The sequence below is a fragment of the Myiozetetes cayanensis genome, unplaced genomic scaffold, assembly GCF_022539395.1.
Source record: "Myiozetetes cayanensis isolate MyiCay16 unplaced genomic scaffold, myiCay2020 scf2-11, whole genome shotgun sequence".
Classification (NCBI taxonomy): domain Eukaryota; kingdom Metazoa; phylum Chordata; class Aves; order Passeriformes; family Tyrannidae; genus Myiozetetes; species Myiozetetes cayanensis.
The window spans coordinates 53,743,536-53,768,917 of NW_026087411.1; the positions used below are offsets into that span (position 1 = coordinate 53,743,536).

General features: G+C 37.8%; 1 protein-coding gene across 2 annotated transcripts; it reads right to left on the minus strand.

Annotated features, from left to right (window-relative positions):
* On the minus strand, positions 1-25,356 carry SERAC1 (serine active site containing 1). Of its 2 annotated transcripts, XM_050316210.1 has the most exons (18): positions 25,316-25,334; positions 22,691-22,782; positions 22,021-22,157; positions 21,311-21,347; positions 20,861-20,997; positions 20,452-20,541; positions 19,227-19,358; positions 17,245-17,366; positions 13,853-13,981; positions 12,391-12,504; positions 10,612-10,774; positions 7,671-7,821; positions 6,735-6,876; positions 5,864-5,964; positions 2,832-2,929; positions 2,115-2,297; positions 1,509-1,652; positions 1-404 (listed from the first exon to the last, which is right to left on the minus strand). In XM_050316210.1, exons 3-18 carry the CDS (start codon positions 22,118-22,120, stop codon positions 268-270), a joined length of 1,980 nt encoding a protein of 659 aa, XP_050172167.1. In that variant the 5' UTR covers positions 22,121-22,157; positions 22,691-22,782; positions 25,316-25,334; the 3' UTR covers positions 1-267. The 2 variants fall into 2 exon arrangements, with proteins under 2 accessions (XP_050172167.1, XP_050172168.1); XM_050316211.1 differs by lacking the exon at positions 22,021-22,157 and having other exon boundaries at positions 25,316-25,356.
* Between the last annotated feature and the right edge of the window lie 26 nt (positions 25,357-25,382).

Genomic DNA, 25,382 nt, shown 5'->3' on the forward strand with positions numbered 1-25,382 from the left:
CCTGCCTCCAAAGCAAGCTTGTGGTTTTTTGCTAGAAGAAGATATCCTGGGCACACTTTTTTTTTTTTTTTTGCCAAGTCTGTATTTGTTTTGAATGTCATTTTAGAAATAAATTGCCGAGGTGTCTAAGTTGGAGATGTACTGAAAATTATTTAGCTGCAGATACTATTGACATAGCACCCGTGTGGTTCTGCAGATCCCCTAACAAATAACAACTTTCCATGTCACACCAAACGGAGAGCACAAATAGCCAAGGACAGCAAATACTCAATCTCCAAGTTCTTGGGCTAAAACATCCCGAATGAACTTCAGTGTACGTTGGTACAGGAAAGCATCCTTCTTCTTTGGCTTACAAATATTTAGATGATTAACATCCACTGGAATAAGGTCTCCAATTCCTAAGTCTGGGAGAGGGAAAAAAAAAAGAAAAAACTACTGAAGTTCATAAGATGACCTAGACTGAAAAGCACATCTTGTGTTAGCAATTTCTCTCTCAAAAGCAATTTCTCTCTCAAAAGCAATTTCTCCTGTCTTCAGTGTAACTGTTTGGTCCTCATTATTTCTTAACGTGCTAGAAACATCAGTGCACACTGCTACGGTCAGACAGAGCTGTACATTGCCACAAAATCCAATGGTAAACCATTAGGTCAGAGTTCTACTACCTTTGTTTGATATACACAAATGTACATTTTTTCACATAGACAACTTTGATGAAACAAAACTTCATTTACCAGCACCTGATTGACAGCACGGTTGTGACTGAGGTTTAAGCATTTACACGATCAGGGATAGGGTTTAATCCACCGTATCTTGAATCTGATCACCACTAACTGCCCATATTTCTGACAAAAATGTTTTGATGTGGAGATTAAAAACTGGACTGGAATAAACCTGAAATATGCCAACAAAAAAGCATTGGAAAAAACTGTCTGGTTCTCCTTCCTCCTACGAAAGGCAAAAAGATGAAGGAAACTCTTCGGGAGGAAAACGCTACTGCTTGAGTATCCGAGATGTGGAAGGTAAAGGATTCTTAACGTTGAAAACCAGCTTTGTAAATACTTTTCTCTATTAGCAGTTTACTAATTTTCTTTCTTACTTTCTTAAAGGAGGAAATAGCTAGAATTTGTGGAAGCATCTGAAACCTACCTACCATATTCAGCCTACCTATACAAACATAAATGACAATTAGTCATAATTCCAAAGGAAAGGACTCCAACAGTATAACATTAGACCAGGTTTTATCCTGCTTTTTTCATCAAGCAATTGTTACTTGCATTTAGAAAAACCAAAACAAACAACTGCTATTCTAAGATCTAAACGTAGCTGCTTCTGATCTCAGCAGGGAAACTGCAGTTTAAACTCAGCCAAAAGTTTAAACAAAAAACCACACAACATAGCAGATGCATTTTTCTAGGTCTTTCTACCAAAACATTTATAACCCTTTCTCATTATCAATGCTTACATGAATATATACAAAATTAAATAAATTAAATGGCTATTTGACTTACCTGCTGATTCCAAAGGTACAACATGCAGTTTTAACATGCTGCCTATGTGTGTGGGTAAGGTTTCTGCAAAACTCAGCACTGAAAATTTCTTCTCTTTGGCAAAAGACAAGAACTCATCATTCAGCTCTTTAAGTGCAGGAGAATCTAAGAAAGAGCAAAATAATTTTTGCAGTGTTATCTGGAACATAAGACTGTAGCATTTGTCTGCATTGCTAAAGAGTTGGTTTTGAAAAATTGATATGACAATAAAGGGAGTAGCATTTAGTTTGTAATCCCTTTTCTCCAGATACCACATGCAATAATTGTTTAATTCTGCATAGCATAGAATTAGTTCGGAAGATAAGAGGTCTGGCACACATTATTACTCGGCTGAATGGCCCAAACTACTCTTTAAACTTATTCTGACTTCCCTTTTTCCCTTCACCTCTGCAATCAAATGAAACAGCTACTCAGAATCACTTGCAATAATTCAGCACACAGTCCAAAACATAAAAAGGGGTTTGTTGTTTCTACCCAGCTTTTTCTGACAACACGATGGAAAAAACAAAGCTTCATGAACACATTAGCAGAGTTCCCTGTTGTTAGATGGTACCAAAGTGAACGTACCCTTGCTGAGCTCTTTAACCTCCACAGACGGAAAGAGAAGATATCTGGCATTTATAGAATATTCAGCCAGCTGGGAACCATGGTGAGGTACGCTATAAAATATGATTCCTCTGGTGTTGTTTACAATTTTATCCATTTCTGGATTCTTGGAAGCATCCACCAGCATCTTTTTCACTAGAAGACCTGGCAACAGAAACTGAATTAATGCAGGGATTTAAACCACTGTGAAAATAATTATCATGCTATATTATCCATGAAACAACTAACCATATTCTTGCCTCATTGATTAGTCCTTAGATTGTCAAACATGTAAGATTAAGCTGAAGAAAAACCAAACCAAACCTGAGAAGGCATTAATATAAAATGTCAATGAATGATGCAAATCCAATTTTGGTTTAAGTGTTGCTAATGACATTTACTCTATGCCTGATCATGGAGAAAATTTTGCCTCTGGATTTCCATTTACATGAATTTCAACTCACTGAGTTTTTAAATCAATGAGTAAAAACAAACAGCAATAAAAGTCCTTTCAAAAGGTACACGCTATTGAGTATAATGCATTAAGAAAACAGAAATCTGTTTTTCATTTTCAGGTCTTTGCAAAATTTTTCAATAAACTACTCTGAATAATTGTATTTCAATCTGAATTTGTTTAACAGCTTATTCTGAGATCTAAAGGCAACAGAATACTTTATATCAAACAGGCAACATGCTTACCACCCATGCTATGGGATACCCACACCAGAGGTCTGTCTCCAATCCCAGCAGCTTTGAGCTTGTCAAGCAGCTCACTGCTCCTGTAAGCAATAGACTTCCTGCAAAGAAAAAACAAACACAGGCATAATGAAGCATGATAAGTTGAAAGGCAATGTTAAAACGCAATGAATTTTCAGTGTTGTGTGTTTATGAAAGTGAATTAGCTACAGAAACATTAATTATTTAATTATTGTTGCTATGGTGAAAATTGCCAAAAACTTTTGTAAGGTTGGCTTCGCAAGAACAACAGGAATTGAGCTAAACTCAGTTTCTTGCTCTTGTAAGAAAGTTTTATTTTAATTTCATTTACCGATCATTTCCCTTAGCTTGACAAATTGTTTTATGGAGTTTTTAATAATTTCATTTACACACTGTAACAAAATGACGCTTTTCTTTCATGAAAGCAACATTGACACATAATGAACTTTATCCCTTGCAACATGAATATTCCTAATGTCTGACAAAAATGTATTTTGCTAAACAATGCTCAAAATGTGGAACAATGTACAGAAACTTAATGACTAAGTGCATGATCAACCAATACATTAAAAAAAAATCACAGTTTATGTCTGTTACACTTTCCAGACAAAAATCTCCAAATGCTTTGTACTGGAATAGCATGAAAGCACAATAATCTCCACTTTATATATGAAAAGACAGAACTCTGGAAAGGATAAGCTACACATTAGAGGCTGAAAATGAATCTGTGGTACAACCAAAACAAAACCAACCCCAATTCCCAATCCAAGCTTGAAAGTGCAACATCATTATGCCTTGCAGTGTAACAAGAATCAAACACAGAAAGCCCTTGGATAATGAAAGCATCAGGATATCAGGGCAACCACTGTGCAAAATAATTCACTTCATCTCCATTGGTCTCAGCATTCTCACTAGAAATTGCTTTATAACACATATGAAAAGGATACTCAAATGTGTCTTTTCAGCTGAACAATAGGCTTTGGGCTAGCAGAGGGACACAAAAATTCACTTTTGAAACAGTGAATGAGATCATACACTTAAGAGCAAACCAAGTTTGCGATTCTACTGCCACATCTTTGTTCCTGCTAGTTAAAAATATCTTCAATGTCTCTCATTTATTATTAAACATATAAAATTATAAAGTAATCAAATACTATGCTCGGGTGACCGTAAATAGCAGGTAATGTAATTTTCCATTTTGTAATGAAAAAGACATTAATCCTAGTGAAAGAAATACATGTTTATCTCCTTAAACATGCTTCAGACAGACACAGGAAGAGTTTTCTTAGAATCATAGAATCATTTGGGTTGAAAAAGACCCTTAGGATCATCGAGTCCAACCATTAACCCAGCACTACCAAGTCTACCACAAAACCATGCCCTTAAGGGCCATATCTGCACATCTTTATATCACCTCCATATATGGGGAGACAGCCACTTCCATGGGCAGCCTCTTCCAGGGTTTGACAACCCTTTCAGTGAAGAATTTTTTCGTGTTATCCAATCTAAACCTCCCCCGGTGCAGCTTAAAGCCATTTCCAATCTTCTTTGGACCTGTAACCACCTACATGCTTCTTACTGTCATTTTTCTGCCTCATTTCAAATAGGCACATTGACAGTCATGTCTGCCTTAATTTTTCCTGCTTACATGCCTTCTTTAATGCAATAATTGCATTGAGTTTTCGTATAGCCAGGAGGAGGAGAGAATTTTTTTCTTCCCCACACAAAACATAATCCACTTTCAAACTCCAAACCTGTGAGCAGTCATGAACACATCTCCACCTGAAGTACACAAGTTGAATTTACAGTACTAGTCACATGCTAAAGCATCTGCATAAGTGTTTGAAGGACTTAGGTTTTGATTTAAAGATCACTATTACTAAGGCTAAAATCCATTCAAGCCAACCCTTACAGGCTCAAAGTATTTTTATTTTTCAGGAAGAAAATGCTTGATGGTTGCATCTTCCTCTGACCTATTCAGTTCATCAACAGTAAAAATGCAGCTCCTCTGACAATTACACTATCTGACCAATCAGATACAGTTGCTGTATTTTATGGATCAAAGTAACACTTTTTGAATAAAAGTATCTTTGTATCAGAAATAGTGTGGCCAGCAGGAGGAAGGAAGTGACTGGTGAGGCAATGCCTTGAATCCTGTGTTCAATTTTGGGCTCCTCACTACAAGAAAGACTTTGAGGTACTGGAACGCAGCCAGAGAAGGGCAACGGAGCCAGTGAAGGGTCTGGAGAACAAGTCCTGTGAGGAGCAGCTGAAGGAGCTGGGGTTGTTTAACCTGGAGAAAAGGAGGCTCAGGGGTGACCTTATCGCTATGACTATCTGAAAGGAGGGTGTAGCCAGTTGGGGGTTGGTCTCTTGGCCCAGGTAACAAATGACAGGACGAGAGGAAACAACCTCAAGTTGCACCAGGGGAGGTTTAGATTGGATATTAGGAAAAATTTCTTCATCAAAAGGGTTGTCAAGCACTGAAACAGGCTGCCTGGGAAATGGTTGAGTCCCCATTCCTGGAGGTACTAAAAAGATGTGTAGATGTGACTTAGAGACATGGTTTAGTGGTGGACTTGGCAATGTTGGGTTAATGGTGGGACTCAATGATCTGAAGGGTCGTTTCCAGACTAAACAATTCTATGAAAATATATGCTTCATTTTATCAGGAGTACAAAGCCACCGTACAGTGATTTTTTTGCTGTGCTTATGAAGAATTATTGGGTCACTTCAAGAAATATTGCCCTTAAGATTTACATTAACTAATAGCATAGTTTAGTGTCTCCCCTAAACATGACTAGAGTGGACTGCAAGAGTTCATGAAGTTGCCAGTAGCCTTCATGAGGCTAAAAAAACTCAAGTATACTATGACTGTCTTTAATTTTTTCCAAATTTGATTTTCCAATGCAACACAAGTTAAATTCACTGTTTCACAGTAGGTGATCCCAAGGATTAGCTTTACAGGTCTCCCTCCTGCCCCCCCTCCAAACTGCAGATGCTATATTTGTTACCTGTGAGCCTCAACAGGACATTTTGCTTTCCAGTCACTCAGATGGGTGTCATATTCTACAGACAGGATTCTAAGGGAAGGACAGTCTGAAGCCAGCCATGTCTAAATTAAAAGAAAAACAAAACCAAAGAACTTATAATTGGGGTACTTAAACTATTGCAAGCAACTTATCAGCAATGAAGCAAAGATGCTACTAGGGGGACAATATCAAGCAAGACTTTTGCTCATCAATTAATCCACAAATACATTTTACATATGGATTATTATTCTTTTATTATATGTTGGCAAACTCTAGGCTGTTCCCCAGCCACAAAGTAGGCAAAAGATGAAGACTGATCTCTAACTCGTGCGTTCCTGGCTCCCTCTCCTGGGCAAAACAAGAGTAAGATTACCAGCAGGACTGATCAGTTCAAGTTTTACAGAGATACTTCAGTGGCTATATCGGTGTGAGTTACTTGAAGCAGTAAGCACTTATTCACCAACAGTACTTAAAAAGCAATCTGCACATACTCAGACACCTATGTAAGAAAGGGTACTTAATTTAAAATGCAATTTTATATACCTTTTCCTCAGCAACAACATTCCATAAAAAAATAAAAAAAGAGCATAAGGAAAGAAGCCATGGCCTTCTCTTTCACTAGCACATGAATGATGTTAAGAGCATTAAACTTAGCAGGGACTTCTCCTTGCAAGAACAACCACCTCACTAACAAAAATCTATTAGGAACTTGGAAAGTGCTACTTGTGTAACATATTAAAACCAACGTGATTCAAAAAAGACATCTGCCAGACAGTGTCCTTCTAGATGCTTTGGACAGCTCTCATTAATGAGACAACAGCAGCCATGTGTAAAAATGTCACTGTCTTTTTACCTTTGGCCAGCACTGACTATAGTCCTCTTCCCCTTCTGAGACCTTTTTATCCAAATGCCTGTCAATGTCTTGCTGTCGCCAGGTTTTAAATGCTGCTCCCAAAAGACCATGAACAAAAAGGATGTCTGCTCTGATGGGCTGACTGATCAAGAAAAAGGAATTTTTAAGAGATACGTGGTACATATGCTTTTAGCAAATTAAAACTTTTAACCTAAGGGATGCCAAAACACTTTTTTTAACACTACACGTAATTTCTTATCACATGGACAATATTTCATGATATTTCAAAGAGCATGCTCAGTTCAAGACAAAACCCAGGGATCCACCTAGAAGAGATATAAAAAGAGGTATGGAAAGTACCATCTCACAAATCATAATTTTCTATAATGAAAACCAGCTTTCCCTCCAGCTACTATTAATGCAGCTTTACCATCTAATTAGATCTTCACTGCAATCTGAGTAATACCAATGAACCCAGGGAATAGTTGCTACATAAGTGACATACCACGCTGGAGATTGCTTCAGTCCCACATCCACAATTGCTATTTAAAGAGGTTAAGCTGAAAATTTACTGCATCTTAAGCCAACATGTGCTGATGCCAGTAGAATAATTACAAGGCACGGTACCCAAGACATACAGTGCAAAGGTTAAAGGGTTGCAACACATGCAAAGTAGTAATTAATCTCATGTTTTGTGTTTGGATTTTTCCACGCATTACAGTAATACTCTTTTCATGGTTATGGACCATTCCAACCACTTCTGTTGTTCTTCTACTCGAGAATGTAAATTCAGCCCTTTTAACCCACCAAAGAACAGCAGGAGCAGGTGACACCGCTGCAGAAGCACTCTGATTTCAACTCTTCCAAGGTTTTGTAACTGAACAGTGTAACAAGTAACTCAAAGTACAGCATTTACAACCTCTCCCCCTGCTTTACCTGCTACGATACTGTGGATGTAAGACATAAACGCCATCTGGGTATTTTTCTTCCACAGTGTCCCTGTCTAGATTAGCCAAAGCTCTGGATGCGTGAGAAGACTGAATGATATGGGGGGATTTCATTACTTCAGCAAGTACAGAAACCCAACCTACATTGAGAAAATAAAGTGGGGAGTTAACTAATAGAAACATCATACAAACAAAAGAATTCAGAAACATCAGTCTTTAAACTATACTCGTGAAAACAGATGTTAAAACTTAAGAAGGCTAACATCAAAATAAATTATTTCAATCCACTCTTTACCTCAGGAAAGCCAAAGATAGGCAAGTGGAATCTCCAAAATTCAAACATTCAGAGTGGCAAGGAGGCAATGTATTTTACTACTGTTCAGCTTATGACCTGAAGGAGAACCTCTTCTCAGAAGAAAAAGGAAGTGTACCAGCAGGTCAATACAGTTGTCAGAGAGAGAACAATCTCAGGTCTCTTTTTGCAGGTAAGATGCAAGGAAGATAGAGAAAATGAATCTTAAAAGCACAAGAGAGGCAAAAAAACAACCTACAGGAGCAATGGTAGGTGAAAAAAACCTGATGTTTGCTGTAAGAGTACAACTATTTCTAATTTTAAAATCCAGTGTATGAAAAACTCATTATGGAATTAAAATATCCCTGCTATTCTAAAAATACTATACTATTTATACCACTGAAACATAAGATAATTAGATTTGATACAATCGTCAATAAAATTTTAAGTCATAGCTACTGTGACTTACAGACACTTTATAATACTCTACCTAAAGTGTAAAATTTTCTTAGACATGGATGGGGATGTTCATAAACTACTGAAAAATTCAAAGGAATATCTTTTATATGTACAAGCAAATATATATGTCTCTAAAATCCTGATAAATCTTGTTGCTGCTAGCAAAAGTTTTGATTTAGTACCTATAAATCACAACTACATTACAGTCAAGTTCAAAAGGAAAACCTTGAAGAGAGATTATCAAATGGAGGCTGATTTAAAAAAGAACAATTTATCTCATGAGCATTGTTTCAAAATCATGTACATTATGTTACTACTAGTGTAGTCAGTAAGTTGCTAATTCAAAGTAGTTCACTGCAGACTGAGGAAGAGAATGACCTGACATTTGAGTTTTGATTTAAAAAAACAACAATTTTTTTAAAGAATTATGCATTTAAATTACATTTCTAAGCAGAATATATGTTGACCATTGTGCATGCTCTCCTTCAGAAGAATACTATCTAAAATCTACTTTCAGTTCTCCAAATACAAAGAATACCATCTAAAGTCTACTTTCAGTTCTCCAAATACAGTGGAGGACTGCCAAGCTAGTTTGACTAAAACTAGTACAGTCTTCGGTTTTGCATTTCTCTTAAATGAGCCAAGACAAAGAATCAAAAATAGTGTTCAGAATCCTCTGTCCCCAGATACCCCATCACAGCTACTACACAATGCATCGCTTTTTCTTCCTCTTTCTGTGCCAGTAGTTTTTGCAAGGAAAAGAGCCTCAGAGGTTCTTTCTTCTTATGCATCATCCAGCAATAAAAGAGAAGCGTTATCAACTCTGGACCAGCAGTATCCGACTGCTCATCTCTGGAGTTTGGTTCACTGTCTAAAACTCCTTTTGTACTGAGAGCTCTGTCCCAGGGAGCTGCTGACTCTCCTGTTTCAATCTCTTCCTCTACATATATACTTTTAACAATCATAAGAATTTAGAAATGGTGCTAGAACTCAGAACAAAGGCCTTTGTAGTCCAGCTGCCTTTCTTCAGAAGTGAGCACTGTGGAAGTTGCAGAACAATAAAAGAATAGAGCAGTAAAAAGGCAATTAATACAGTGCTGATTCTACTCTACGCCCTTTGGTTTTCTGCAGTCAAGTTGGTTTCCATGTGTAGAACTTTATGGATGTTTCTTTTAATGAATTTGTATAATCACTTTTTGAAGCTTTATAAATCTTCAACTATCACCATGTTTTATGGCAATTTTTACTTTGGTCACCCAATATATTGAAAAATACGTATTTATTTGTTCTGTCTCTTTATAATTTAATGTGCAAGAACCTTTGGTCTTGCATCACAACAAACAACGATGACCTCTTTGCCTTCTTTATGAAGAGAATTTTACTAATCTTCATTGTAGCCTCTTTCAGTCGCTTTTTCCCATACTAAAAATCTCAGTTTAGTTGTTTTTTTATATCACAGCCATTTCAAATTTTTCATCATCCTCACAGTCTTTTCCTGTGCCTTTGCTGCTTCTCCCTTGTGTAACAGAGAGATTAAAAATGCACACTGTGTTTAAAAGCCAGACAGCAGCTCAGACCTATACAACACCGTATTGATATTTTCTATTTATTTATTTATTTTCTACTAAAACATTGAGATTTATTTCTTTGGTACAGAACTTTCATTGTGATATTTAGAGGGTATTAAAAAAGGGGTATGAGAGAAAAGCTTAGCAGAAGTTAGTAGTCTAACATGAAACAAGGGAGAGAAGGACATCATGTTTCACTTTGTTCTAAAAGGTGAGGATTGCAAGTTGGTTTGTTCCCATACAAGACTAAAACACAACAAATAAAAAAAAAAATAAAATCTTCAAGGTAGATGATCTGTAAAAGCAAGAAACTCAAAAAAGATTTTTGCCAGTAATGTGAACCGAACATCAACAAAGTCCAAATTTTCACCATCCATCAGACTTTGGACACCTCTCATTGACATACATTGGCTAGACAGCAAACAGGAGTTCTTAATCAAAACCATCTAAACAGGCTAAATTTTTTGTATCAAAAAACCCGAACAACACCCCTAACCCTGCAAATATAAAACCCATGGTCCTCCTTTTCATTTTACATAAGCACCAAATCCCTGGAAATTTTTAGGATAGAAATCTGACATTCAGACTACTCGCACTTGCTTTCCTTTTACCTGCACGTACTATGGATGAATGGAGATGTTCATCCAAAGCCATATTTCCAATAATGCGAATTATGTTTCTCTGTATCTTTGCTGAATCTTTTCGTAGCTGGTATATCCTCTGCAGTAGCTGAAGGCCTCCTTTAGCTTCAATTTTATCACAGTGAGAAGAAATCTAGCATTATACAGTAAATACAGTAATAATCAATAGATGTTCAGCAAAAGGTCCTTTAGATACTGTTAATTCACAGATTAGGGAGTTTCAAGCAGCCGATATAATGCAGAGCACTTATTACATGGAAATTATTATTAATCTAGAATTTATTATGCCATAGTTAATGTTTTTATATTATTTTTAATATGCTAAATGCATGACTCTTGTGAATTGACAACCTGGAAAACACTGAGTACCATCACTCTATTCTCCTCCACATCTGAGGGAGATGAGATTACTCTCCATTTGGTATGATCAGATTTCAACTTAAATTCAAGAATCTGAAACAGGCCAATTTTCTGCATTTGTTAGAGCATTATCTTAACCAGAGCCACTTGTCTTCCTGTCCACCATCTAAAATGCACTGAAATGCAAAGGTATTTCTACTTCCAAATAGTACTGCTATCATTACTGATCCTAAGGGTAACAACAGATTTTAGACTAAGCAGATGAATATGCACTAATTAGTTGTAGTGTCAACTACCAATATTGGCCAAATGCTTATGACTTGAACAGATTGTCTACAGTGCTTAAAAATGTGTGGTAGCTACAGAACTGCTGATATCCTCAAGTCCGTGGTTTTCAACAGACAGACACGCATTTGGAACGAGTACAGTCACAACTTGTTTAAACCGAAAATCTGGAATATAACACATTCCAGACTAAGTCAGAATTTCTATGTATATGGAAGATGTGAAAGGAATACCAGCAAACTGCACTTTATCCATCCCTGCTATCAACAACAATTTGGTGTTCTCAACACTGTTTCTTGGTGGTTTAGCTCTGAGCAATTTAGTGAACACAGAAGAGTGCAACAACACGAAACAAGAAGGATCACTATTACAAAAAGTCTTCTATACTCTCCATCTGTGTCTGCAAAGAACAGACTGGTCCTGGGAGGCCACTGTACTAGCTGCTTGCTGTGAAGTATTCTGCCCAAAGGCAGTGGCCCCTGAAGGAGAGAGTTTTTTTAATAGCTAAGGTTTGAATTCATGAGGCTACTTTGCTTTGTGAAAACCTGGCACTAGAGTTGGATTAAGAGCCATAAGAAGAAACCTGCTTGTAATTTTCTGAACTGATGTACACTGACTCACACAAATCCACCTACTTTGCACTGAGAAATTCACATCATCAGTATCTCGATTACTGAGAAGCTGCAGAGTGGAAACACTAAGGGTTTCCTCATGCTATCCATCTCCAATGACTTTGGCTGTCAGTGGGAAGTAGCCCCACACAGGATGAAATCCTTTAAGCCACCTCAGGCATTCTCTCCTGCTTTTCTGTCTCAGAGCTGCCCTTTTACTTCTTGAAAGATACACACAGGTATACTACAGGGGAACTTGTAAGGGCTAATTAGAAACAAGAGCAGAACTTACATACACTTCCCCATGAGAAAAAAAAATTAGCTTGTTTCACTGCCTTTGTTTCACACCAGTCTCAGTTGTCTGAACACCCTTACAGAAAGAGTGAGTGGTAGGAGACAAAGAAATGGCAACTCCTTCATAATACACCAGAGAGCATTAGAAAGGAATGCTTATAAATGTAGTTTTTCAGTTACAGTTTAAAGGACAAATTACCTTAGAATGTTGTACTAAAGCCTGCAAGCAAAAAAGTTCCACTGTTTCTGAAGGGATTTTACTCAGCGTCTCACAATATGGAAGTCCATTTCCTCCAAAACACCATAAGCCTCCCTGAAATGAGAAGCAGTAAAAATCATAACACACTTCAAATGGCTACATAAAACAAGGATGTCTAAACTGAACCGTTAAGTGTGTAATGATCTATAGAAATTGCTTTAAAGAGTGCACAGCATGCATACACTTTTCAAAATGTACAAATTACACAACAGTACACCATAAAAATATTTACTGTTTTTAAGTGAAAATATTAACTAGATTTTCAGTCAGTAGTCTCCATAGTCTATTAACTTCAAAACATAAATAAAGGGGAAAAATGTAGGATTTTCATTTTGTTAATGAATGTCTTCCTTTCAGATCATTTGCTTAAGCGTTAAAAACAAGACTCAAACTAAATTTAGACTTTCACAGTTGCAAAACTGAAAACAGGAGGAAAAAAGGTCTCCAATAAGTGGCATAGCCTCTGACAACCAGTGTCTCAATCACGCAGCAGAAAGACCAGCATAACCTCAATAAAAATCAAAATGCCTACAAGTGCAGTGTCTTACCAAAGCTCACTTTGTAGCAAGAGCTCTGGTTGTGGAAAAAATAAAGGAGCAATAGTATACAAATAATACACATAACTCTGTTACAGGAACTACAGAGTTATTGCACTCTGAAATCTCTAAATGAAGGCTGACAAGCATCACTATTAAAATGAATTCACTTTTGCTATTGCATCTTATAAAAAACAATAATCACTCATTAAAGTCACAACTTCTAAATAAAAAAATAAAATTCACAAGAAAGAGTAGATGAAAGTGGCATTACAATTATTATTTTTAAGCAATAATGGCACTTTAAATGATGTTCCTAAAGCCACTAAGGAAGCTGTTGCACTTTTGAAGAACTTCTAGTTTCCAAGTTCAGACTGACCACTAGACTATTCCATTTCTGGTTTGGTAACAGGGACCCGTTCCAGGAAGGAATTTCCAAGTGATATAATAGAGTTTACTATTTGAGGTGTGCTAACAACCTACTAGTTTGCTAGTAAGACTTAACAGATGTTGAATCATCTCTGCAGTAAATGAGAACTCAAGCAACAGTAAGATGAAATGTGAAACATCATTTTATGAGCACTACAAGGGGAAGGAATGTTTTGGATAAAATGCTGAAATATCTGCTTAAGGGAAGGTTTGAAGGATACAATCTTTCACTAGACCTTTCGACTAATTCAGCTGGGAAACACAAACAGGCTTTCAAGCAGATAGTCTGTATTTAGAAAAGATTTCGCTTATATTCTGCCATCACAAAGTGTCTGTATTTCTCTTCCTCTTACAATGCTCAAAAATGTGGAAATAGGTTTGTATCTTTGAGCTCTGCAAAGAACACAAATAGTTCTACTTTGCAGAGGGGAACTCACCCTTTGTGCAGCAAGAGTCTGGCTACTTTCACGTAAAGCAAGAGATGTGAAGTACTGGACACATGGATCAAGACCAGTCTGGGGTAAAGACACTAACAACAAGCGAAGTTCATCTTCTATGGGATAATCCTGCAAGAAGTAAGCACAAATAGCTTTTAGTTTTGTTCAAAGCACGAAGTAAAACACAGAGAAAATAAATATTTGACATAATGGAATCAGCCATACTAATGAGACCATAAAATATGAACCCTGGACTTAAATGTTCTGCAACTTTTTAACAGCTATATTTGTAAAGACTTTGAAAACTGGTAATTCTAAAACCACCAAATAAGTGATGAAAAGGTTCATACTTTACACTTCATATTTTGGTATGTTCCTCTTGGCACAGGAAGCTTAAAAGTTCACCCTTAACTACACAGTAGTTTTCCTAGAATCATAGAATATCCTAAGTTGGAAGTGACCTACAAGGATCATCGAAGTCCAGCTCCTAGTCCTGCACAGGACCACTCCACAAATCATACTGTGTGCCTGAGAGCTTCGTTCAAACCCTTCTTGAACTCTGTCAGGCCTGGGGGAGCCTGTTCCAGTGCCCAACCACCCTCTGGGTGAAAAAACTTTTTAAATACCCTATCTAAACCTCCCCTGACACAATTTCAGGTCATTCCCTCAGGTCCTGTCACCAGTCCCCACAGAGAAGAGATCAGTGCCTGCCTCTCCTCTTCCCCTCAGGAGGAAGTTGTAGACTGCAATGAGGTTTCCTCTCAGTCTCCTCTTCTCCAGACTGAACAGACCAAGTGACCTCAGCCACTCTTCACATGGTTTCCTCTCTAGACCCTTCATCATCTTCATAGCCCTCATTTGGATGCTCTCTAATAGCTTTATATCTTTTTTATGTTGTTGTGCCCAAAACTGCACACAGCGTTTGAGGTGGGGTCGCACCAGCTCAGAACAGAGCACAACAATCACCCTCTACAACCAGCTCATGATGACACTCCATTAAAATGAATGCACAGATTACTAGTAAAAAATAAAGACAACACTTCTTTTAAGCTTTTGTATTCAAAATATTCATATAGGTGTTCATTTAACAATCCATAGATCAACTGACAGATTCAACAAAGTTGAATAACAACTTTTATTTGCCCACAGTCATGGAATTCACAGTTATTCTAATCCTTGCTACAATCATACATGGAGACTTTTGTGATGATTAGAGCTGCCACAATGATTTGCTTCAACTTGCTAAGCAGTAGATTGGGAACTCTTAACTTCAATCACCTAGTAATCATACTGATGTAAAAATATATACACAACCATATACTAGCATAACCTAATAATTAAGGACTGGCAGGTACAGATCCACTATCAAAAAATGTTATGAAGATAAGAAAGGAAATACTGAAAATAACACTACAAATCAAAGTTGGCATTTCAGAGTTTTGCTGGTGTCGTGGTTTTGCTCTGGGTCAATTTGCTCACACACCCCCCACACAATTACTATAAGTTGAGAGAAGGTTCATGCAGACAAAAGAGATTGGATTTGGGAAAATAATATGAACATTTATTACTAACAAGCTAAAACTAAAGAATTATATCTATAACAATTCTACTTAAGTAAAAAGTACTATGTATTTACAGAAATACTTCTCCCCCCTTTATACCAGTCCAAGGAGGAAAAGCAGTTTCTTTCTCCATTCTCAGAGCTCCAGGTCTCTTCAATAACTCTGCAGTACTCTCGTCACAGCTGGAACTCTTTTTCTTTCTCTCTTGCTCTGTTTTGGCCTCCAGGGCTGGGCCTACCCCCCTCCTGGGCTAAGACCGGAAGCTGGGGAGTTACCAAGGCCCTGAAGGTTTTTTCTTCCATGGGCTTGCAAGGGGACACTTGCCTACCATGGATCTTCAGCACAGGATTACAGGGGATAATGGCTTATGAGTCCACCCCTGTTTCTTGTGGAGGTCCCTCCCCACGGGAAAACGGTCCTTGATAGACCTCTCCGACATGGGTCTAGCATGGATCCCTCACTTGGATCCCAAAATCCTACCCGGGCCGTCTTGCTCCAGCGGAGGTTTCCCTCAGGGTCACAAATCTTCAACAGGATTCTGTTTTACCTCAGGTCTCTCATAAAATCTCGGCTTCTTTATGCATCCACTTACTCCAGTGTAGGTTCTTCCACGAGCAGCATGGGGGTCTCCTCACCCCAACAAACTTCCATGGGTGGCAGGGATTTATTTTTCAGTCTTTTCCCTGCTGAAGGGAGAGAGCGAAAGGGGGGAGAAACAGCCCCCCCTTCTAATTTCTCTTCTCTCTCCTCCGGCTGCTAGCTTTGACCTTGAAGGTCCCTTATCTCTCTGCCAGAATTCCTTCTGCAGCTTTTCTCATCCAAGCAGTCAGTTCTTCCCTAAAGTGTTTTTTTTTCTCTACTCTCTTACATGAGAGAAGGGGGGCTTCAGTACTACACCTGCCCCCGGCCCAAGCTGGGGGAGGAGAGGGTCTGGCCCTTCTTAGGGTCCGTTGTCTCTCCTACATGGCTGCTACTCTTAATTTCAACTACGCAACTAACCTTCTCTTCCGTTTTTCTTAAATATGTAATTAGCAAAGGCGTCACTAAACTTTTTGATTGGTTTCTTGTCCGGAAATCCACCTGGACAAAACCATCTTCAGCCCCAGTGGCTGGTCGGCTGGGCAAAACCACGACAGCTGGTTAAGATATAGAGGTAGTTTATGACAGGACTTCTGCCAGTATTCATTCTATCAGCATTACAAAACACCTCATGTACTATGCTTTGTGTGCCAATTCTGTTTACTGAAGCTGATGATGGCATGATTGCTTTGACCATCACATACATAATATTTACGCACACCCTTAAAAATTACCTTAAAAAGAAAAACCAAGGCCAAATTTATCCAATAAAGATTTGTTGACACCTAAAAGCTGGCAATGAAGAGGTGGTTCTAGAGTACAGAACCACATTTAGCACTGAGGATGCAAAGGCCTCCAGGAATCCTACATCTATGTGTAGGATTCTGTCAGAATCAACAAGGCAATCCAGGATGACTTCTTCGCTTTGCCCATTAGGTACAGACAAGCAGTGTGTGTATCATACCGGTAACTCGCTCAGACTTCACCACTGGTAAATATGTACTGTGGATATACAGCTCAAGAAAAGTAATTGAGCAATGCTTCCAACCTTATTTCTTTCCATCATTCCATTTGCTAATGCAGATATACCCCAGGGGTATATCACATATTACAGTTTTGTATTTTGATCTTAATTTTACTACTAGTTACTTACTTTAGAAGAACTCCAGTTTAAACAGTTAACAACAACAAAAGCAGTAAAAACAAATTAGCAACTAAGAATCATCTAATGCCTACTTTTTGTTTACTTACAGTCTTTATTTTTGGCAATGGTGGTGGAGGCAGGAAAAAGCGAAGGTCAATTCCTTTGGATCGAGCCAAACCTATAGCAGTCCTTTGATCACAGGTTTGAGCAACTGTACCATACTGATAATCTGTCAAACGAGAGTTTCAATGTTAGGGTTAAACTAAACTTAAACATTTCAGTTGGTTTTAAATGAAGTTTCTGATCTACTTTGTAAATACACTTGAAAAAATAAGCACCTCTCTGCAATCTACTTAAACACGCTCCAGTTTTGTAACCACAAATTCTGCAAGTTAAAAACTGCAGATGTTAGATCAGCACTACGCTGAACTGAAATACCCTTGGGTACTAACTGTTCATTATAGACCAGTTTGATATAGGTCCTCAGATATAAGTTGAGCACAAGCAAATATTCAGTGTTAAAATTTAAGTCACTGTGCATAGGCTTCTGCTTACATTATTAAAAACCAGAGCCTTAAATCCAAATACTTCAAAGACACACACCCCAAATTTCGAATGATACAAAAAGCCATGTTTCAATAACATTGATAACATAGTACAGTTTTAAGTAGCCTTTCCTTACTGAAAATACAAGAGAGACTTTCAGTTACTCTGTTGAAGGGAAAGCATATTTAAGGTCAACTACTCATCCTTTCCAAAACCTACTTACTTTACAGTTGGAAATATTGAAAATTACATACTGAAATTCAGTGGCAAACTGAAGGGAAAGAAAATAAAAATTTGCTTCTATTCTTGTTACTGTTATTCAATTCTAGAACAAAATTGACAAGCCATTTAAAATATAATTTTCACAGTCACAGATTGGTCATATTTTTTCTTCAGTGCAGATCACTTACACCTGCAAACTAAACTCAGTGGAGCTGTGCTGTGGACAAGCTGAACACTTTAGTTCTAGCTGTGAAAAGTTAGCACATACTTTCAATCTTAAATTTTCCTGGATTCTGTTTTGAAGTATTAGGTTAAATAAAAGCCTGTTTCCCTCAGGAGGCAGTTGGCAAGAACAAACAGTGTTCGTGAAACATCTAAATACTACAGCGAGCACTACAGAGAAAGGGAGATAACAAAAAGCAACTAAATTCCTTATACTGGACATCCTGAGACTACTCGCTGACAGTATTCTGCTACAAACACCACTACACTAAACTAGTACACAAAGCTTCCATTTTGGTACATCCTAGCTTTCAGATGTTTTCAAACCCAGTATGTTGATGTAAATTCCCTGTGGAAATCGATTAGATTTTTAAAGAGGCAATTTGAAACAAAATAAATCCCATGGCTTGGAGTTGCATTGGAAGAGTGAAAGATCCTCAGCTGACTGAATTACCAGACTAATGAGAATCCAGAATAGAATGTCACCTAGTTTATGTGGCCTAGTGATGGGGCAGGGAGGAGGACACGCATATACACATACACACACACCTCTCCTTGGGGTTTCCAGGATATTTGCTGCTAGAGCCACAGGGTGAACTTATTACTACTAAATAATAATTAGGACAAAAATTGGCTTACAAATAATGTTTACACATACAAGTAATTTACCTCTGGTTTGTCATTATTACATATCAGTTCCTAACCAATTTTTATCAACTTAACCATGGCTTTAAACTCACTCCTACAGAGCCTTATAAAAAAAAATTACTGCCAGAACTTGTGACTGTGTTAGCAGTCCCAACAGAAAACCCTAGGAATAAGGAGCATGAACTGCTCTCCCACAACACAGCAATGGTTGGAATTCTCTGGTGGGAAACAGAGAGACCTGCACTGCAGAGACACACTCTGTGTCAGGGTGTTAGGAAAGAACAGCTACTTAAAATGTAAATAACTCCCCCACATTTTAGACCAAATTTCAGAGCATATTTATGCTTCTTGCAGCTACTAGCTTTTCTTTATGTTGGCAGCAGACCTGGAACAGCTAACTGAGATTTTGTCACATTTCTGAGATGAATTAGGCTACATCAGCACACATTACCACGCCAGTGACTGTTGCTTGCCAGGTCTTGCACAGCCTGCAGTCGGACCATTTTGTCTTCTGACTGAGTTTTCTTTAAGAGAAGCCATAAGGCACACTCATGCTCTTCTCCATCAAATGTACCGAATTGTTCTTTTAACAGGAAACAAACGAAACACATACTATTATTAATAAGCATTTTAACAGTCACGTTCTCTTTGTTGAGTAAGGAAATACATTTCTTCTAATATCTGAATATTAGTTGTTAACAGTAATTTAGAGTGCAATGTTTTAATATTAAATTAGTACAATAAACAATGACAGAATGACAGTAGTAAAATGCTGATCCTTAAATGGTGGGTTTAATTCATTTTAGTGGCACCAAGTTGATATTTCAAATATATGTGACAACCCCTGGCTGGTACTTATCAACCAGAATTACCAGCAACTTCTGAAGCTCTGACCTTGAACAATTAATTTCATAGGTTGACATGACATTTCATAGGAGGTGCATATTGTTATAATTATTTAACAGATAGTTAAATGAGAATAGACCGTATGCCTCAGGAACACAGTTTCTTCTACGAATTGCAATTCTTATTTTAAATTACTCTAAAAAGCAGTGACACTATTATAAAAAGACTGTGCCGCTTTCAGTTAATATTGTCAATTCTGAGAAAGCATAACGTACTTTTCTGTAATGAGATTTTGAGAGTATTTCATCCCACAAATACCCTTTGTACACAAAACTGGTATCAAATATTAGCCTGGTATCTTAAGCTTTAAATCTCATCTGAAACATGAACAAAATCAGGCATTGGAATGGGTTGCCCAGGGAATTGGTGGATTCTCTGTCCACGGAGGTTTTTAAGACGAGACTGGATATGGCACTGAGTACCATAGTCTAATAACTGGGGTGGTAGTGGATCAAGGGTTGGACTTGATGATCTCAGAGGTCCTTTCCAACCAGGCTGATTCTATGATTCTATAATTCTATGAAAATAACCCACAAATCTCCTCTTAACCATTGCTTTTGTTTACTTAAAGAAAAAGAATGGTTTTAATACATAGAAAATAGACAACTGATAATCCATATTAATACAGAAATTATAATTTTTATTATCACTGTTTCAAACAGAAAAGAACATGTTAAGTTTATGAGAAAAAATATTTTACTTTCTAAAAGCTCTACCTCACACAGTTAAAAAATAATAATCATAGATAAACTCATGCTTTCAATACCTACCATTAAAAGGTCTCCGGAATATTTTAGCTTCTGTTTCTAGAATCTTCCTCACTGCTTTATGGATTTCTTTTCTGGCTTTGTATGTGACCCCTATAAGAGTATTTTTATATTACTGGAAGTCTGAAAGACAGTTCCCTCACATCACTTTTTGTAAACATATGAAAAAAAAATAGACACACATATACATATGGACACATATAAAGAAAATTATCTCATATATAGAGAACTACGTATAGAAGGAACAATCTTAAAAAAAAATTCAGTCACTAGCTTAAAATAAATTTGGCGACATTTCTGATAACAGATCTCAGGAAATACAGCTTTCCTTATTATATAAGGGTTACTTCCAGAAACGTTCTATTCGCTTAAAATTCTGGTTTTAAAACACAAACAATTATGCACACCTTACCTTGATATTCACTTGGATTTAGAGAAGCTGTACGTACATATACATAGGATTTAAGTTTTTCTTGATGTAGAGCTTGAGTATCGATTTGCAGCAACTTATTTAAGGACAGGACTTCATATGTAATGAATACAAAACCTCTTGAAAGAAAAGAGAACTGCATATGAATATTAACTAAAAAAAATATGTGGCAAAAAAAAGTTAACAATCACTTTGCTATAAATCATCCAATTTTACCACATACATAATAGTCTGCAGATTATTTTGATTTCACAAAGTAGAGAAAAGGTTATAAATTACTTGAAATAAGTAATAACTATCAGAAATTATCCTTCCAAGCTATATTCTACAATGTGTAATGTTCTCCTGATAGTCACATTTTTTGAGAGATACACAAATTAAACTTTTAACTGCATACATAAGTTCTTTATATGCTTGTCAGTTATAACTTACCCTAGTATAAGTGATCCAGTTACCTTTGCAATTTTTCCTTGAAAAAATAAAAAACTCATGTCAAACAAAGTTGTGTGCATCACCTCAATATTAACATAGTTACCGTTTCACTATCGGACAATAAGAACACCAGCCACTTATAAAAATTTTTCTGTTGCTCTCCACCTTTCAGGAAATCATTAACCAAAATTTACAAACAGAGAAAACATTGCTTGATTAGAATTTCCTGCTCTCCTAAATAAAATGATAAAATATGTATCCCGACAGTGCTATTTACTTTGAGTATTGCTACCTCTCAATTACATTCATTGCTCAACTGCAGGAATCAACAGTAAACTTTCTCTGCCTATGTCACTAGCAATCATTGTGAACTCCAAATTATTTTAAGGAGTTAATTTTTTCCTTCATGGTGTAGCTATATCTTCAATGTATACTATTACATACAGGAACATGTAATTCTTTGAAAAGTCCTGAAGAGTCTCCATAAGAAAATATATTTTTAAAAATAATTCCATTGAATCTAATTTATAAAGCAAACAGCAAATAAACACGTTACTTGCAATAATTTTCCTTTTAAGTCTAATGATTCTTGTCAGATTTCAGCTATTTTGTCCCTACAATGTTGATCTGATTATCGGAATATAAGGATCTCTATACAGAGAAACTCTTATCATTACCAGTAGCAGCAAACCCAATGGAACACATCTCACCTATCATGAATAATTTCTTTTCCTCAGCATGAATTGGGAGATTTGCCCCACAACCACTGCTACCAGCTTCCATCTTTGAGAGACCATAAGAATTTGGCATGCAGACAAGAGGCAGCAGCTACATGTTGAAGAAATAACTGGCAGAGAAGTTTGAAAAAGAAAAAAAAAAATGCAATGCTTCCTGTAGAGCAGAAATTGAAATATCCTATCTTTAATGCTCAGAAATAAACTTTGTAAGAATCGTCATTCTATGCAGAAAGCACCAAAGAGAGCAGAGACTAAGCAAGAAAGACCGCAGAACTAGTATCATGATATAAAAGAAATAACAGAAACAAATTTTATTCCCCGTTTATGGATGTAATTTCATGGCTCTAGAGGTTACCAAAAAAATCTGATATAATCTGAGTTTAAGATAGTTTAGTGAGACCACATACAGTGAGGAAAGGACCTCCCATCATGTTTGTATCTGTTCCCAAATAATCTGCTGGTGTCATTTTACACATCACTATGCAAAGCAAGGTCAGAAGCAGACAGGCACTTCAGGTTAATAGGAGCTTTTAATCACAAAGTCTTCAGGGACTTAGAACTTTAGTAGCATTTAATAATGCATGACATCATACCCTTCCTCTTTATTAACACTTCAGATCAATACATAATGAACTGTACTTACTGATATCATTCCAGGGTAGGTGTGTTTTTGTGGCTGAACCTGAGGTTCCTATTTGTCTGTAGCAAAATATACAGTAAGCAGACACTGACATTCTGCATATTAAAAAAAAATAAAAAGTAATGATTGATTTGAGAATTACAGCAGAAAACCTGCAGCAGTTTTTTCCTGTCTTTTTACAGAAAAGGTCATGATAGCAAATGTCACAATAAACCACACGTGTCATTTCACTCCCTATAAAGTGCTCCAATTAAAGAAATCTATAAACTCCTTAATTTAATTGGTTGCATTTCAATTACAAGAAAAGTTTAAAGCAGTTTTTCATCAATTATGTGCTACTGTTGATTTTTGTATGTATTTCCAATTAACTTCTCTGCTTCTAAGTTTCCTTTTCTACTTCTTAGTAACTTCCCCTAAAATACCAGATATGGTCATATCTCCATCAAGACATTATTCTATATGACACGGGCCTTAATACAACTCAGCAACCAACTGTTTTTAAAGTTTATAATGGATTGTGTTAGCAAGTAAGTCTTTCATTTTGATTACTTAAATAATGTGAAACCTCCGCATTTATTAAAAATGAGTACCATTTCTCAAATGCTCTGACTTCATGGGCTCACGAAACTCAGAGGGCACGGTCACAGGTAAAACATGCATGTCATTCTATTCTAACATGTGCAAAAGAACAAGAATCTAGTCTGAGTCAAGAAGAAGAGAAACGTTTCTAAAATTAAGACCTTAGCAATTCAACATTATGAAGCCACAGGATACCAGCAGAATAACTGCATTGTATTCACCGAATGCTGAAATCAAACTAGATTTTTTTTTGAAGCCACGAACATACATATATTAGAACTACCAAAGTTCTACAGGCAAGCCAATGCAAGCATGAATTTTCTTGACAGTAGCAGCCTTCATGAAGGTAATATGTGAGTCCAAGTTTAAGTGGATTTAAAACCGCACCAATATCTCTCACATATCAATCAAATTCTTATGTTGGAAACATAGTCATCCTTATTAAATAACAAATTAGGTCTATGTCATCACAATTAACTCAAAATGATAAAATGTGTAAATCTGACCTTGAAATATGGGAGCCTGATAAGCTCCTTGAATTTAAGGTAATCTCTACAGAGCAAGAAAAATGCTCATATTGCTTTTATTGTCGTGTCCAACTCCTCTAAACGAGAGGTTTCTGTTTGTTTTCTTCCATTAATGTGTCCTCCTCTCTTCTCATTTCCCCAAAAGGTTTGATTTTTCACTTCTCTCTTGTTTGTGTTTAGGACGTTTTTGAAAAACGTCAGCATTACCCCAACACTCCCAGAATCACTGCCAGCAGACTACTTTTTGACTTCCATCACTTCAACATTGAATATCCATTCACTTCAGCAGCGTACATAACACTGTGATACACTTTGAAGACACTGATAGTCAGTCCTCTAGGGACACTTATTCCACCTCCAAACTCTGTCTGATGGCAGTTCCTTCACTACCTTTAGTCACAAAATCACGCGCATTTATTTTTCTCCCTAGCTACAGTCTACAACCACAATAAACATGTGGTTCAGTGACAGTGGGTACCACAATTACTTGAATTTCAAACAAGCACCTGCAAACACAGGAAGCCAAAATGAGTTCCATTTCTCTGCTGCCAGGAGTCTCTGTTCAGGTCCGAGAGCCAACACAGAATCACAGGGGTTCAAATGGACCTTAAAGATTATCTAGTTCCAACTTCCCTGCCATGGGCAGGGACGCTTCCCACTAGACCAGGTTGCTCAAGGCATTATCCAACTTGACTTTGAACTCTGCCAGGGTTGGGGCATCCACAACCTCCCTGGGCCACCTGTTGCAGTGCCTCACCACCCTCAGAGTAAAGATTTTCTTTCTAATATCTAAACCAAATTTCTCCTCTTTCTCTTGTACCCATTCCTCCTTGTCCTATCACTACGGTTCCTGATAAAGAGTCCCTCTTCAGCTTCCCTACAGGCCCCTTCAGATCCTTTAGGGCTGCTATGAGATCTCCATGGAACCTTCTCCAGGCTGAACAGCCCCAGCTCTCTCGGCCTGTCTTCATAGGGGAGGTGCTCCAGTCCTATTATCAAATTCGCGGCCCTCCTCTGGACTGGCTCCAGCAGGTCCATGTCCTTCTCACGTTGGGGTCCCCAGAGCTGGATGCAGCACTGCAGGTGGGGTCTCACCAGAGCAGGGCAGAGGGGCAGAATCACCTCCCTCGCCCCGCTGGCCACGCTCCTTTTGATGCAGCCCAGGATTTGGGTTGGCTTTCCGGGCTGCGAGCGCGCATTGCCGGCTCATACTGAGGTTTTTACGCTTAGGGATCTACGCAAACACGACGCGGAAGGACCCACTTTTGCAGCCTGTTCCACAGCAGGTCCGGGCAGCAAACAAACAAACAAGCACCACCGCAATTTTAGGCGATGCAACACTTACAGTGGGGGGGTGGGGTTGGCTCTGCGCCTCTTTCCGAAGGGGTTCAGAAAGAAAACAACCTGTTACCCCAAGACGCGCCCCACCTCCCCCCCTCCGTGTCCCACCCCGCGTCCCGGCCGCCATGCCCCCTCCCCGCTCCAGCGGCACCGCTCCCATCTCCCAGCTCCCAGCTCCCACCTTCCACCCTCCGCCTCCGCCGCCGCTCCCGTGACGCCGACCCGCGGGCGCTGCCGGGAGCGGCGCT

Bases quoted from the DNA above. Each gene is read 5' to 3' on its own strand.
- SERAC1 (XM_050316210.1), bottom strand. From the start codon at position 22,120: ATGCCAAATTCTTATGGTCTCTCAAAGATGGAAGCTGGTAGCAGTGGT. The intron at 13,982-17,244 runs GTAAGTAAACAA...TACTTCTTGCAG, and splicing joins CATTGCCAAAAATAAAGACT to GATTATCCCATAGAAGATGA. The intron at 1,653-2,114 runs GTACGTTCACTT...GCTCTTTCTTAG, and splicing joins GGTTAAAGAGCTCAGCAAGG to ATTCTCCTGCACTTAAAGAG.